Source organism: Impatiens glandulifera, chromosome 1 (assembly GCF_907164915.1).
Source record: "Impatiens glandulifera chromosome 1, dImpGla2.1, whole genome shotgun sequence".
Classification (NCBI taxonomy): Eukaryota; Viridiplantae; Streptophyta; class Magnoliopsida; order Ericales; family Balsaminaceae; genus Impatiens; species Impatiens glandulifera.
Genome location: NC_061862.1, coordinates 42,441,374 through 42,458,690, shown reverse-complemented (window position 1 = coordinate 42,458,690; position 17,317 = coordinate 42,441,374). Strand labels below are relative to the sequence as shown.

General features: G+C 31.4%; 2 protein-coding genes across 3 annotated transcripts; one reads left to right on the top strand and one right to left on the bottom strand.

Moving 5' to 3' along the window:
- The first annotated feature begins 6,544 nt into the window (after positions 1-6,544).
- On the top strand, positions 6,545-6,972 carry LOC124921481 (small acidic protein 1). The gene has a single exon (XM_047462149.1). It carries the CDS (start codon positions 6,605-6,607, stop codon positions 6,791-6,793), a length of 189 nt encoding a protein of 62 aa, XP_047318105.1. The 5' UTR covers positions 6,545-6,604; the 3' UTR covers positions 6,794-6,972.
- Positions 6,973-7,936: 964 nt separating this feature from the next.
- Positions 7,937-13,588, bottom strand: LOC124922569. 2 transcript variants are annotated; one of them, XM_047463293.1, is made up of 16 exons: positions 13,268-13,588; positions 12,842-12,979; positions 12,635-12,751; positions 12,434-12,518; positions 12,160-12,268; positions 12,012-12,079; positions 11,801-11,926; positions 11,622-11,724; positions 10,647-11,271; positions 9,957-10,157; positions 9,796-9,856; positions 9,130-9,243; positions 8,936-9,049; positions 8,763-8,849; positions 8,413-8,473; positions 7,937-8,332 (listed from the first exon to the last, which is right to left on the bottom strand). In XM_047463293.1, the coding sequence occupies exons 1-15, from the start codon at positions 13,336-13,338 to the stop codon at positions 8,447-8,449; spliced, it is 2,046 nt and encodes a 681-aa protein (XP_047319249.1). In that variant the 5' UTR covers positions 13,339-13,588; the 3' UTR covers positions 7,937-8,332; positions 8,413-8,446. The 2 variants fall into 2 exon arrangements, with proteins under 2 accessions (XP_047319249.1, XP_047319248.1); XM_047463292.1 differs by having other exon boundaries at positions 10,647-11,328; positions 13,268-13,587.
- Positions 13,589-17,317: the final 3,729 nt, after the last annotated feature.

Below are 17,317 nucleotides of genomic sequence, written 5' to 3'. Positions count from 1 at the left end.
AATAAAGAATAATAAAGAATACAAGATATAACGAGGTTCGACCGACAATACCTACATCCTCGGGGAGTCGTCCATTCTATTGATTTTTCATGGAATAATGGTTCGAGTAACCCTATGTTACAATGTCTCTATTTATAGGAGTACATTAAAAACCAAAAGACTGAACTATTACTCCTAAGGCCCAATAAAGGATTAAAACCAATTACAATATATAAACTCTAATAAAATATGAGCTCAAAACCCAACCATCTCCACCTTGGGAGAATACCACACTTATTGAGAAGTGATGAATAAATTACAAATTCAACAATCTCCACCTTGATGAATTTCACGTCCCTTAGGAAATACACGAGCCGTACCCATCAATTTCCATCTTGACAAAAGTCAAGCCATCAAAAAATAAGTGGGTTCAACACTTCAATATTCACCTTTGCTCGAGCCATTATCAGATAACTTTTCGTACCCTCACTTCCACTCAAGAGCCCTTAGAAGAATAACAATCTCCACCATCACGCATATCGCACCATTAAAAGGTTATGAGCCACACATCAATCTTCACTACTCGAACCATTCATGAGATAAATCAGTATACCTCCATTTCTGGTCAAAAACCCCTAAGAAGATAAAATCATAGAGTTTATAATACCAAGTAATTTTAACAACTACGATACTTCAGCGACCAGAGACATTCAACAACTCTTCCCAATCTTTTTTCATACCCGTTGACATATGCGGAAACTAGAATTAACAATTCTTAATTTATTATGTCAAAATAATCTTTACCTTTATTTGCCACAAACCGAGTGTCTTATTTTTCAAGTCCAACAATCGACTGAAACCAAATTAACGAATAGACCCAAGACGAACTTTCATCATTTACTTTATCAAAATCAGATATCTATCGAAAATTGAGGACACACAAAATAAACTTTCATCGTCTACTTCCTCAAAATAAGATATTGATCGAAAAACAAGAAGACCTAAGACGAACCTTTATCATCTACTTCATAACAAATAAATTAGGCTATCACGACATCTCTTTTCTCTAGCTCAAGATCTGACAAAGTATTTGTCACCCATCTTGCCTTGAACATTGCATACTCAACCAACTTGAACCTCATACTTCTCATTGACCAAATTAGCTTGCAATATGCTAGTTTCTTGAATCCAAAAACGCCTAACAATCCAAGAATATTATTTCAAGATTTACTATCTCTCTTCAATTGTCTTCACCAATGCTTCAAATGATCATCTATAGTTTCTCCAAAAGAAATTGCGAATATCCTTCCATTTGAATTGTTCGAACCTCTCATCTAGCCCCTTTTTTATGACTAGGAATCTCATTCAAGGTCTCAATCATCTCATCAATAAGATGACAAATTAATCATCTCATTATCTAAACTATGATCCCCAATATATAGACAATTAAGATAGAACAAAATAAGTAACAAAATCATCACCTTCGAATGAACCGAGTCTCCCATCTAGCCTCTTTTTCATTACTAGGAATCCCACTCAAGGTTTTTATTTATCTTCTCATATTAGAAGATAATGCAATGATTTCTTCTCGGTCGTTTGAGAGTTGCTCTCAAGATGTCTCTACCTCAACTTATAAGTGTCTTTCACTAGTCTTCATCTTCCTGGTCTTTCATTTATATTGTGTGTTAACTGGAATTGTGTCAATCCTTAATCAACCGCCAACCCAATGCAATCTTGCAATTCGGCCGAATTTCCCTACAACATGTCGACAATGTTATCATCGGTAAACACCATTTTGATAATAACTTTCCATACTCGATCATGTTTTTGTCAAGTGTAAAAGCACATAATCTCACTACCATATTCATCTTTATTAGCTCTTCCAATAAGATAAAAGGTCATAACCAAAAAGATACAAACTTTTTTTTGTTTCAAACGAGTCAAATAAAACGAAAATTAGGCAGATACTTTAAGCCCCAGAAAAATAAACTTCGAGATGTCCAAAACCTGATCCGACTGTTGAAAATGTAGAGGAATGAGTTACCAACCCTCTCGACAAAATCTCAGTGCAATCGGACTCCTTTTGAAACTCTGATCGTCAGTTTAATGAACCCTGCGCAGCTGTAGGCGAAAATCTACTACTAGATTTTCTCTCCACCTCTCTTTTAATTTTGACTTCTTCAATAACCGTTTTCCAAAGAAAAATCTTTCCAAACTTATTTTAGCCGAGAATTTCTTCAAGTCAAAGCCCTCGATATAGTGAATAATATCACTAATGTATGCCAAGACAACATTGGTTATAATAAAACCTCCAACTAATTTTCAACAAGCATGAAGATATATCGTTTGTTCTCCACATTCTTCTAGCCAAATCTTGCATAGAAAAAATCTAACAAACCATGTATATGATTAGTGCACCCTCAACTCAAACCTTAGAAATTATCATTCTTGGTAGAACCCTTGAGGCATCAACACCCACTTGACAACTTTACACCAGCATTTACCGAATATTGCCAATCAAAACATACTCACAAGGTTTGATGCAAATCCAAATTCGCCTTAATACATACATATCAAACTACACTCTTGAAAACAAACATTAAAACCACCCGTTTTAATTAGAAAACATTTTACATGTTGCATCAATTGTCTTCCATAATATGCAACATCGAATAAGCATTCCACCTTCTTTTTCAACTCCAATTTTCAATCTCCATATTGACGAATATCAAATCTCTTAGTAGATAAATTACAAATCTCCATCTTTGAGAAATTCAAGTCAAACAAGTCTCAATACAAATCCAAGATCAAAGCATACAAAGCTTTGAGAGTTTGATTAAAATCAAACAAGACTTTACTTGTGAAAATTGGAATCAAATAGGTCTTAAACCTATTTTATGAAATCAAACGATACTTAAATAAAAAGTCTTAGTTGAAAAAGTCGTAGTTATTGACTGCTTCAAAGATTTTTGGCTCCTCTCTCTATATATTATATTATATCATAATATAATATCTATATATATGGAATATATTGAGAGATATATATGGAATATATATGAAGATATATATTTTTTTATATATTTTAATAGACCATATGTCCCAAATTAAAATAAGTGAAAAGAATATACCTCATCTTCTTTATTCTGGTGTCGATGCCTACACGACCTTTCATCACCTGTACCCATTGGTGCCTTCGAGACGAACAAAAGATCCATTGTCTTCTTCTCTATTCTTCTCAATAGAGCGTCACCCAAAACTAAGAAATATTTTAACGACCGTTGACATCTCCTTAGCAATTGAAGATTTCGACTCAAATCTCACAGTGGCTAATTTTTTTGCAACAAATGTCGTTTTCTCAAATAGCCAACAATTTTCAACAAAAACACAAATATCCAACAACTTCTTCAATGGTGGTTAGAGTTTCTATCATATCTTCATAAATAGATTAGGATAAATATTTTCAAAATATGTTCTAATACCACTTGTTGAGAAAATATCTAATCTAAATACATGATAAAAAAAATATAAAGTGGTCAGGGAGAAATTAGAGTTAGGGTGGACTTAAAAAAACATTTTAGATTTACTTCAAAAAATAAAATATAAATAAATAATATATAGGTGAAATGAATTACTATTATTATTTTTAAAAGTTTAGATTGGGTAAATTGCTACTTTAATGTTAATTATTATAAAATTATTTATTTATTTAAAATTATATTTAAATATTGAGTAAACAAATTTTGAGAGATAAAACATACTTAAAAAAACTCAAATGACCATATCAAACAAACCCTCCAAATAAATAAAATAAAAATTAATCAAAGAGCTGGTATTTTTTGAGTTTTTTTTTTCTAAAAGAACCTATTTTATAAGAGTTTTAAAAAAATAATTTTTTTGTTTGGTCCTTAATTAAGGATTAAAATACTCTTAATTTCTTTATATCTATCTAGAATAAAAATTAATTTCAAAAAATTATATAAAATCTATATTTTTAATAATAAAAGAGAGTAAATAAATAAAATAATAATTAAATTTCAAAAAAAGAAAAAAAAGAAAATACCAAATGTCAAACACTCTCAATATCTCCCTCTTCCATCTCTCACATAAAAAAAATAACATATGGTGAACTTAGGGTGGGCTTAAGCCCAAGGCAGCCTTACGCTGTATTCGTCTCTATAGTGGTAAAGAATAATAAAAAACAAAAGATATAATGAGGTTCTGCCAACAATGCCTACATTTTTGGGAGTCGTCTATTTTATTGATTTTCCATAGAATAATGGTCCAAGTAACATTAGGTTACAATGTCTCTATTTATAAGACTATATCAAAAACCAAAATATTAAACTACTACTTCTAAGGCCCAATAAAGGCTTCAAGCCCAATTACAATATATAAACTCTAATAAATATGAGCCCAAACCCCAATAGAAGTCATAAAGCAAGAAATTGCAACTATTAAAAATGATGAAGTCTAAAGAAATTAAGGTGACAGGGACGGAACTAGGAAATAGGATTGGGGTTGGCTTAAAAAAAAATTAGAGTGGACTTAAAAAAATAACAAAAAAAATCTGAATAAAACTAGTGAATAAAGGTAAATTTTACCATTCTCATAAATAATTGATAAATACTAATAAATTTAAAAGAGGAGTGATAGACAGAATTTTGGTGAGGAAATTTGGTGAGGGAATGACTTGGCATCACCTTCATTGGTCCGGAAAATGTAAAAGTTGGAGGAAAGAGAGAAAATAGAGAAATTATTTGATTTTTTCAGTGAATAACATTATGTCAATGCATTCACTCACCAAATTTTCTCACCTAATCATTTCTCAAATTTAAAATATCTTAATTATAACAATATAATAATTTAATCATTCACAAAAATGATTACAATCATCCTTCTCTGAATTATTAACGATTACATGGTTCATTATGGAACCCTTTTCCTGTCCTACCCATATTTCAAACAAATTTTCCCAAACTACCCACATTTTCATTCTTATTCCCAAATTACCCACATTCCCTCTCTACAATATTAATTAACCCATTAATTAACTCACTAATTAACTCCCTCTTTCCCTAAACTCATTAATTAATCCTCCTCTCTCAATTATTAATTAATATCTTCACTTTTAAACTATTAATTAATTCATTATATCTCAATAAAATAATTAAAATATATTATATAAATATTAAAATAAAATAACACATATATTTTATTTTTATTTAAATCTATATATATATATATATATATATATATATATATATATATATATATATATATATATATTTCAAAATAAATACATTAAATTAAATAATTTAAATAACTATTATAAATTAAAATAAAATAGAATACGAAAACTTGAAACTTAAAATAAAATACATTACATCACAATAAAATAAAATACATAATAAATATTAATCACATTCAATATACAATAAAATGCATATTTTATCTTTATAATTCAATTTATTTTCTACAACATTGGTCTTATCTTTTAATGACTTTTCATCTAACTTTTGAGTTAGTGATTTGTCAATTCAATATTATATTTATAGTGATTTGTTAATCATACTCTTGATATAATTAATATAAACTTCTAATATTTATGTGTTATTTTATTTTAATATTTATATAATATATTTTAATTATTTGATTGAAATAGAATGAATTAATTAATAGTTTAAAAGTGAGGATATTAATTAATAATTGAGAGAGAAGGGGGTTAATTAATAGGTTTAGAGAGAGAGTTAATTAGCGGGTTAAGAGAGAGTGAGTTAATTAATGGGTTAATTAATAGGTTTAGAGAGAGAGTTAATTAGTGAGTTAAGAGAGAGTGAGTTAATTAATGAGTTAATTAATATTGTAGAGAGCAAAATGGCCAGTTTAGAAATGAAAATGAAAAAGTGGGTAGTTTAGGAAAATTTGTTTGAAATGTGGATAGAACTGAAAATGGTTCGTTCATTATGTCTTTTATGACCTTTTTGACCACATTTATATGCTGACTTTGATATCGTTGATTTTTCTTGACAACGTGACAAAATTTATTGTGAAAAGATATTAAAATAAAAAAGTTAGACTAAATTATTCATAATAAATATTGGTTGGGAAAATACAATAAAATGAAAAAGTTACATTAGACTATTCAAAATATAATTTTAATAAAAAAAAATAGACTGGATTAATAGTAATACTAATATAAAAAATTGTAGAAAGGAAATACAATAAAAATTAATTAGAATACTTATGAATAAACGACACAGAAAAAGTTAGACTAAATTCCTTGTAATAAACAAATTGTATTGACTAAATACTTTTTCATAATTTAAATATATTATGTTTTTTTTTTGAAAAACAATTTCCATATATTGTTATGGCCACATAGAATGTCTTTTTAAAAAATATGTGAAAATAGTAAATGAACTTATTGATTTTTCAAGTGGTACAAATTAATAATTGAAATGTAAATAATATATAAAATAATGAATTTAGAAAAAACTGAATTTGAAGAGAAAATTAGGTTTTGGTTCGTTTATTTATATATACAGTAGTAGCACTTTTAGTATCGTGTCCTGAAGATAGAATTGATCGATCGATCGAGGTTGAAGAAGGGAAAAAAAGAAAGAAGATGAAGCCATCGCCGGTGGACTACTTTGGAGAATTTGACGATCCTAATTCAACGATGGCCATGGACGTCGATGATATCGATGCGCTTGAGTTTTTCGGAGACGGATCTATCGCCATCGACAACAAGCTCGCTGACGCCGACTTCTTCAACGCCTTCGAGGACGACTTTGACGACTCCGACATCAGTTGAACTTCCATTTTCCATCTCTGTATGTGTGGGATTGCTTTCCTATAAAATTCCATCTTGTTTTGGATTTGTTGTCCTCTCTATCAAATTAGGGCATTTTATTCTAACTGTTCCATTTTGGGATATTATCTTCTTCTCGTCTAGGGTTTTAATTCGTATGTTCAGCTTTGTTTCTTCTGCCATTCAAATATACAAGTAAAAATCATTTGATCAAATACCAATTTACCATCATCTTTCCTACATATTGGTTCAGATTCAAGATTACCATCATTGTTTTATCAAGTTGTATTGATTTTGATGAAGCCTTCCTAATGGATGGGAGGATTGTTCTCTTGTGACCTTGATTGTTTTGATTTCAATCTTGAGTTGCCATAGTTGCTTGATTATTACCATATTGTTCTAGATAAACCAAGAAGTAACAATACCATTCATGAAATGTTAAGATTGTGGTGGTTTGAATCCTGAATAGGTGGTTCTTGTAACCAAGTTGTCAAGGTTTTTACTCTAATCCAAAACACATTTGATTTTGAAATCTCTCATCGGATTTTCAAACTGTTTTCCAACATTTTAGGCAGACATCAAAGTTGATAAATTCCTTTCCAAAAACTCACCAAAGATGTTGAAAGATCACGGCTGATCGATTTAATGGTAACTCGTCTTTTTCATATGTGGCCGAATAGCACTATCATTCCGGATTCATGAGATCACTTTCATTTGTGGCAATGGGTGAAAGATTTTTTATGCTTACCAATAAAATCTCTAACAAAGATGAGGTTATGCCAACACCAAGAACCATATCGGCTTATGTTACCACTTAAAAGAATCCTATTCTTCTAGAAATTTTTGTACAATTTTGACCCAACATGAATCCATATGATGTTTTCAAAAAACTAAGTTTGAAGATTGTAAGTCTTTAAAACTCATTCCCAAGATTTTTTGTTTTAATTAGCTTTATCCCTTTGCATTTTTTATTATCAACCTCTATTGAATCTTCCTTTGAAAATTGAAGAATGTACATAACATGATTGAGAATAGTCTATGCAAAATATTGAGATTCATCCATCATCAAGTTTCATAACAAAAATTGGTGAAGAAGAAAACTACATATAAAAAAAGAAAGATAATCAACAACAGAGGATAGATTGTTTATAACCAGCTTCAAGTTTTTCTCTTCATAGAATAATAACAATATATCCATACAATAAGTTGCTTCATGCTTGTATCGATTTAACACTAACCCAATTTACAACTACACAAGTCTGCACAAAGCCAGGGTAGAAGCAGCATTTTGGACGATGGGTTTTGTACTTTGAACTTATAATTTCAAGTTTCATAATCTTACTTCTTGTATGTATATGTACTTGATAAATAATAAACCCTCAATTGACTTCATCCAGCAGCTCCTCTACTTGAAGCAAATACCCTCCCTCTTCTTCCAAGTCATCAATGTCAAGCAAATTTTTTAATTTTTTTTTTCATTTTGATCTGATTGTATTTTTGTCAATGTCCATGATTGCCCATCACTAAGTTCTTGATGTAGACCTGAAAGTAACAGTTAAACAAATTGACTATCCACACACAATAAGAACTTGTAAACCTAATTCTCGAGTAAAGACTAGCACCTCATGTCATCATCATCCGTCAGCTATTTGTTAACTAGCATTCAAGTGCATATCTTGGGACCTAGAAGCAGCAAAGCAAGAGCAATCCAGTTAACAGAGTAAATGAAAAACAACTATTAATCTAGTTACTATATTACTAAATAAATGAGAAACAACCCATAAATTTCTGAATCAATCTTTGACTAAGTTTAGCTTTCAATCATGTATGTATCCAAATACAAAAATAAATAAATAAAAAGGGTTTCCAAATAGGGGCATAATTCATAAAAATGAGTTCTTTTCAAACAAACAAAGAGAATGTCTTAGCAAACAACAATCTCACACTTCTAACCAGAAAATTGATATTATACCTCAAGCATGTTCTCATCAATATCACTGGATCTCTCATGAATTATGCTATGAGAACGTTCACAATGGAGGATTCGAAGCTTCCCTTCCTGTAATATGTAGAAGACAAATATACAAGTGAAGTTTTGCCCCTCCTTATAAAATAAGAGATTTATTCAAGTCGGTCTATGTTTACCTTTGTTCCGTATACAAGGCCGTTACCAACTGAGGGATGAAAACAAGCTACATTAACTTCATCCTCGGCACTTGGAAGGACTCTCACAAGTTCCATATCCGAAACTCTGTAGACCTGAGTATGGGTGATAATGATAATGTAAACTAATAGAGAAATATAAGAAACTAGTATAAATAAGAATGAAATATGCTTACCTCTAGAATTGTGTAGATAGGTATTGTCATTTCTCCATCAATCACAACACTCTTAAGAAGTGAACAATGACGACGGCCATAGGCAAGTAGCAAATGTTCGGACGTGGGTGAAAACTGTCAACATAAAACCAAATATGCATTTGATATATGCTCAATATATGTTGTTTGCGTCCTATCAAATGTAAACCAGACATCATCTACTTCTATAATTCGTTTTTAAAATTTTGATCTTATCATACAACTTTTATCGCATGCCACTCCTTGACTGGTAGAAGAGAAAAGGGAATAATAATAAGCTTTTGCCAAGGACCTACCTCTCTAGCTTCAATCTCTAGACGCTTCTCTAACTATCAAATGTCACTATTTACAGTATATCAAATTATTTTATAACATTCAACCAAACATAACACATTTAGCATGACTCGCTATATCTAAAGCCAAAGGTGATACTTTGGCATTGATTAATAATATCCAACCATACTATACAAAAAAACAACAAATCAGATGCAGGAAACAACAAGAATGGTGTCCGTGCAGAAATAGTTCTATGCTGAATAGAGTTCCACATGGTTCAAATGCATAACTTGAATCACATTGGAACATGATGTTATAGTTACTCTAAATGCTAAAAGTAGCAAGCACAAGAAAGTGCCAGTAAATAGTAACCTGAATCGATGTTAAGCAATGAGCAGCCCTGATGGCCCTTGACACAAGTACTGAACCAAATCTGAATTTAGAAACAACAAACAGAGATAGAGCCTAATTAGAATCATAAAATAAATCATGATAAATATTTGTACCCAATGTAAAGTTGGTTTTCAACTTACGTTGCTTTTTCAAGGGAATATATACGAAGCTCATACATGACTTGATGAGCCGTGATCGGATGTCTTGTTGGGGATGTTGAAGCCCCAGTCTCCTGGTTGGCCTGGTTAAGTAGTCCAGGATCAACTTCTACATGAGGCAACATGCATGCAACACAAGCTGCTAGATATCTGCCACAAGGTGAGAAATGGGCACCCATCTCACTGCAAGAGAATCCCACATCTAAGGAAATTTGGCGAAATAAAGCCTAGTTTGATGAAGGGTTATTTGAATTTAATTTAAATAACCCCTTATCCTATCATCAATCAAATCATTAACTAAAATGTCCTTAATGAAATAATCAACTAAATCAGTTTAAGATATTAAATACAAAGAATATTTAAATCATTCAACCTAAGTAACTCCAAATAATTCACTTCATCAAATCAAACAAGATTTTATTTTCCAAAAAAATGGTTTATTTAGAAAAGAAAAGAAAAACGACTACTTCAAACGAGCTCCAAGTCTACATTGATTCTTAGTTTGACAGGTAGTAAGAAAAAATGTTAAAATGATATAGGTGTCGTTACTCACAGGAATTTAAAACACAAATAATATAGTGAGCGAATCATATTTTTATATGATCTATACAAATCAACTAAGGAATAATGAAAGTGGGGGAGGCAGAGAGATGGATTTGCATGGATCCATACCTACAAAGTACAGCATGTGGAATGGTTAAGAGGCATTTCCCAGCATCAAGAGGTGCACAAGTATTTCTTATATCATGTTTCCAAATTCTAAGTTTTACAGTACAAGGTAACTCGGAAGGAGTTGCTGCAAGTGATGTGGCAAGCTCAGAATGAATTCGGCTGACAAAGAAATGAGCAGCATCACTTTCATTGCGTATGTTGTTATTTGAAACATGAGATTCACCAATTCTAGTTGCTGAGACAAAGCCAGATCTTCCTTGGAGTCTAGATTGGCCCAAGTTGGATGGCATGCCGACTGGAATGCCTGAAGTATGATTTTCTAGGTGACCAAATGCAGATGAACCTTCATGATGACCACCAATGGGAAGATGGTTTGTTCCTTGGCCAGCTTGGCTATGGCCAACCAACCAGCCATGTAAGAACCTCAATTCCCAATAGGCTGGATCGACGTAAGGAAGAAACTGATTGCTCCTCTCTTCAGGATGTGCTCCAGTAGTGTCCATCATATCCATTGCAGGCTGGGCTACACCATTGTCCATTTCTCCAGGAAAGGAATTAGTCTGAGGCTCACTTTGTGCAAGAGAGTGACCAAGTTCAATAGGAGACAGTATAAGTTCATATTGCCCTGAGGGAGTAGAATATGTGAGGAGCCGCACTGAGGAAGCAGCCTCTACTCTCTGCACTGTACTAATTCAACCAATTACGTGGTCAGAATTCTGCTACTAAAGAAATTGAGAACAATATATAAATGAAAAAAGAATTAGAGCCTTGTTTAGTGTGGATAATAGTTGTGATTTCAGGTGATTTTGTTATGTTATAATATTTTGAAATATAATCAAACATAAAGTGTCTAGATAATGTTTTTGGACTATGGATTTTATAAGAGGTGATGTTGGATTAAATCCAAGTAATTCAAGACCACCTCAACTTAAACAGGCCCAAGAGATGGTGCAACTGTCAAGTTAGAAAAATTACCAGAGTGAGCATCTGCCAGAAATAGAGTAGGGGGAGGATAGTTAGAATAACCAGCAGAAGTAGCTGATGACATTGACGAATCTGAAGAATCCAAATCATTGACCTGCAAATCAACAAAATTAAAGTAAAACAAAAATGTTGGTTTTGAAGCAGTGGTAACCATAATAATCATAATGTACCTCAGCAGTTAAAAGAAAGGGGGCACCATGAGGATGAAAATGGACAGCCCGTAGTGATCGACGTGTCTTTAATACAATTGTAGGTGATGATGCGTCTCCTTGCCTGTTGTAGTACCACATATAAAGCTAACACGGACTCAAAGAGTAAGTTATTGATTATACGAAAATAAGAATATGATTTTATTTATTGTCCTCAATGTAGATTCCTTACTTTGTGGCCTGAGGCTACAGCCAAAAGTTCCCCTTGAGCATGGAAAGCAATAGATGCAATAGGTCGATCTGCACGGAGTAACATTGGTGAATAAGAATATTTTAGCATTGTCAAAGATGATTGCTTAGGAAATGCCCATAGAACTCACAGAAGTCACGCGATCCAATGCATTCTGCAGTATGTGCGTTCCATAGCCGAACTTCATGATCTAAACTTCCACTTGCTAGTATCTGAGGATATAAAGGATGAAATCTGACCTGCAATTTCATCACAGTACAGATTCAAAAGAAGTAATTGAAATGAAACAATGAGGTAAAAAAGACCCCAGGTTTGCTATAGTTTGCAATGATTACAACCAGACAAACAAGAAAAATCAAAGGGGATAGATAATCTAGCAAATTAATCTACAGCCACAAACTTACCACCCAAGGTGTCCTCCGGTGACCTGTCAACACCTTTAAGCATTTCCCAGTTTGGAAATCAATTATCTTGACAGTATGATCACCACTGTCAATCAAAGAAAAGGATGTCAGTTGCAGAAATTAAAATGTTAAGATACAGATTCAATGAATTCAAATAATTAAGCGTAAATCATATAAACAGAGAAGCACATGGTAACATACTGTGTTGATGCAAGTGTCTTCCCATCAGGGCTGAAGGCGGCAGCAATAGTTGACCTAGGAGGAGGGGCGAGAGGGCAATACTTGGCCGTTAAATGCAGCATTGACTCAGCCTCCAACCTGATACAAGAAAAAGGAATTTTCAAGTCCAAGAAAAAAGAAGGCTAGGAATACTAAAGAAATTCTGATCAATCAACCAATATTAATTACCATGAGGCAAGACCACTTCTTGCATCCTTTTTGGCACCACATTTTAACCTATAGGTATCAACTGATAAACTTTTTCTCAAATGCCTTGTCCTGGGTGATACCTCCCTTTGCACTAGCAATCGGAAAACATTGCTTCCACTGACAAAACAACATGAATGGAAGCATCAGTAGAGTATCAAACATGCTTCAAAGAGGATAAAGCTTTATATTCCAAATCCACCTAAATGGGATCGTTCGGGATCTATCTATATAGACCTCGTGAAATTTTGAATTCAAAGTAATCTAAACGTCCTATAGAATAAGGGAACAAGATCGAGAATAAAAGCTAAATTACATGAAAACATGGAAGAATTCAAGATCTTCACTATATATACAGATAAAGTATGTATTTTTTTCCATTATATTATGAAGAAATAAACAGGTGACCTGTGCTTATGATTCGGATGTTTTGAGGTTGACACTGCATTAGGAACCTCGCTCCATTGAGACGGCCTCATTTTGACTTATCAGGATAAAGAAAAGCACAGAAATCGAGAACGACGACGACCTCAGTTTTCACAGTTTCGAAGGAAAATTGTGGCTCTTGCTGGAGATCTCTAGGTAGCCTGGTCGGAGAGGGCAAAACGGGAACACAAAATAGCACCGCGATAAGGTGGAGGGAAGAAGGAGGAGGAGGAGGTCTGATTTACTTACTGGATCGTCCGTCCCCTCCACCGGCCAATTATCCCTCCTACCTGAATTTTGTGTTTACACCCTACACGCCCCAAAATACCCTTCGCCGGAGTTCTTTTTGCATCTTAGATCATATTTGGTATTTTTGTCCTCATTTCTATCTCTATTTTGGTTTGGGCACTTTAACTTTTTCTCTTTTAAATTATTGACTCGATTCGAACTCGACTCTATTAAATATTTATTAGCTCGAACTCAAACGAGTTTATAAAATTTTAGATTTTAATATAAAAAAAAATAAAAAAATATATATTATTTATTATTTGACTCGAAAAAACTCGACGAATTATTGAACATTATTAAATGAGCTTGAGCTCGATTCGAAATTGATCAAAGTCATACTGAAGTCAAGCTTTGATCGGTTTTATGTAACCTAATAAAAAAATATATTTAAAATTAGTTATAGTAAAATTTGATTAAATATTATTTAAAAAAATATGTATTATATACTTGTTTTATTGAAAATGTATTTATGACTTGTCATTGCTTTGAAAGTCATTTAAATAAAAAATAAAATAATTTTTTTTAAAGTTTGAACCTCTTACATATACTATTATTATTTTTTTTTATTAACTTTAACATTAAAATATTATTATTTTTTATTAACTTTTACATTAAAATGTTTTTTTTCTTAACTTTAACATTAAAATATTATTATTTATTATTAACTTTTACATTAAAATATTAATTTTTTCTTAACTTTAACATTAAATTATTATTATTATTTCTTAACTTTAACATTAAAATATTACCTATCTTCGACAAATAATCATGTCTCAAAAAAGTTTAATGAAGTCACCTTCATCTCTTTTCATTTTTACTTATTTGAAATAAACGTATTTTTATCATTAAATTGGTCCGGTTTGAAATGTATGTGTGTTTAAATATGAGGTGGCTCTTTTGAGAATTCAAAATATAATTTTTTTTTTATGTATTTATGGTACATTTAATATGAACTAATCTAATTGAAAATTAATTTTTAATTTATAAATTTAGTTGAAATGTATATTAATTTTATATTTATTATATTATTTATATTTTATTTTATTATATATTAATAAAATAAAATAAATATATTAAATTTTATGAAACTAACAAAATGTCAAACTAATTAAAATAAAAAACAATAAATTTTTTTTTTTACAATTCATTATAATAAAAGTTTATGACAATTTTTTAAAATGTATTATTTTTTATAAATATTTCAAGTGACTTTTGATTGTCCTTATTAAGTATCTTGTTTATTTGACACGGTAACAGTATAAATAAAATATTATTTATTTATAAGTATTTAAAATAATTTAATTAATTTAAAATTAATTTTAATTTGTAAAAATTAAATTTCATTCAAAATTTAATGTTAGCATATATTTTAAAATTAATTAAATATTTAAAATAAAACAAAATTTATAATTTTAAAAAACACTTATAAAGAAATGTATATTTTATCTTAGTAAAAATCAAGTTAATTATACAATTTATAGTTAATATAGATATCCAAAATTTTTATTTAATGTTGTATCATATATTTTGTTCTTATCTAAAGTAATGTTAGACCGACCTCTTATATATTATCGCGATCTTTTTACCACTATTTCGACAAATCCAAGTCTCATACAATCCAAGTCTCATATCGTGATCTCACACACTTTCACACATATATCATCTCTCGTCAAATTAATTATCAATCTCAATCGATCTCTCATATCATGACCTCACATTTTCACATGTCTCTTATCACACTCGATAAATCACCAATCTCAATCGACATTTAGTATCGTGAGCTCACATATTTTCACATTTCAGTCAATCAAAATTTCATTCATATTATTTTTAACCATCGATATCTCATTTATTATTGTCCTCTTATCCCCACAAATCCCACATCTCATCTCATGATTTTTACTCTTACCGCGACATCTTTTATCACTAATCAAACTCTTATCTTGTAACTCACACTTTTTCATATTCCTCTCGAAAATCACCCACATATCACAATCAACATTTAATCTCGTGACCTCACGCACATTAGCTTAGTTGGTTAAAGAGTTGTACTTGTTTTGTTAGGTTATAAGTTCGAAACATATATATAACATTTTTTATTTTATTTTTAACCGTTTCAAATTTATAGGCGGGTCAACTCACGAGCCGACCCAAATATCAATTTAATCTCACGTATATATTTAAATTAACTACAACTCTCGACCCGACAAACTAAACAAATTCAAATTAAGCATTATTACTATATATATATTAGTTAGTTAAAAAAAATTAACTTATATGGTTAAGAATGTCGCACGTTCATCAAATTTGGTGTTAAATTTAAATATAAAGCCTTATTAACTTGATTGGTTAAAAAGTTGTTGTTTTGTTAGGTTGCAAGTTTAAAATATACATATAGCATTTTTAATTTTAATTTTAACCGTTTCAAATTAATGGACGGGTCAACTCACGATCCGACCAAGTATCCATTTACTCTCACATATATATCTAAATTAACCACATTTCTCGACCCGACAAACTCACAATTCAAATTAAGTCAAATATATATTTTTTATTTTAATAATTGGACCTAGAGGTGTAAACGAGTCAAGTTGCTCGTGAGTAACTCGGTCAAAACTTGACTCGAACTCGATTTGATCGAGCTCGAGTCGAATTCGAGTAGCTCGATTTTGTAATCGAGCTTGAGTTTGAGCTTTATATTTTTAGTTTGAGTAACTCGTTTTATAAATATTTATATCTTGGTAAGTCAAAAATATTCTTCTCTAATTCTGTGTTGGCTAGGAGAAGATCTCATTCGGCGGGTATTTTGGGATTTGATATTAGATGTTTTCCGGTCATGTATCTTTGTCTTCCACTAGATGCAAATGCTCGATCTAAAATATCTTGGGATCCAATTATCTCTTAGATGGAAAAAAACTCCTTATATGGACAAACAAGTTGATCTCTAATGGAGGTCGTATAGTTCTCATCAAGAGCGCGTTGGAATCTATGCATACTTATATGATGTCATTATTTGTGATTCCTAAAAAGCGTGGTAGTAAAAATGGAGAGATTGATGTGTAAGTTTTTATGGGGGTCTTCTGAGTCTTCATTTTCACATTTTGTTAGTTGGGACAAAATAAAAATGCTCAAATATGAAGGAGGTTTGAATTTCCGTGACCTATGTGCTTTTAGTAAGGCCTTATTATTAAAGTGGTGTGCTCGTTTTGGTTCGGAATAGGGAAGTCTGTGGGTAAATATGATCAGAAGCAAATATGAGTTGGATTGGTATGGTTGGTTTACAAAAATATCCAATCGCCCCGTGAGATGTAGCATATGGCGTGCCATATCAATCATGTGGAAAAGTTATCATGAACATTATTTGTTACCGTGAGTGATAGTTCATCTATCCATTTTGGGGAAGATGCATGGTGTGGGGAGTAAGATTTATGTTGTTCTCTTCCCCGTGTCGGCCTCTATTACTATTTGTAGAGATGCCACAATCAAAGGTATGTACGACCATCGCTTCCATGGTCCTATCTTAATTAGTCGATGTCGTCTGTGTCTTAATGATGTTGAGACGACCCCTCATCTTCTTTTACATTTGTAGGATTTGGAGTATTACGGGTATTCATTAGGTTATGTCGGGAACCATTAGTGCGTATTGGGAAACGTGGATTGAGGCAGCTAAATTCGCGGGCCTGAAACAATGGGTTTATATCACCATTATTTTTTTGAGAGTAATTTAGTTGGAAAGAAATCGTA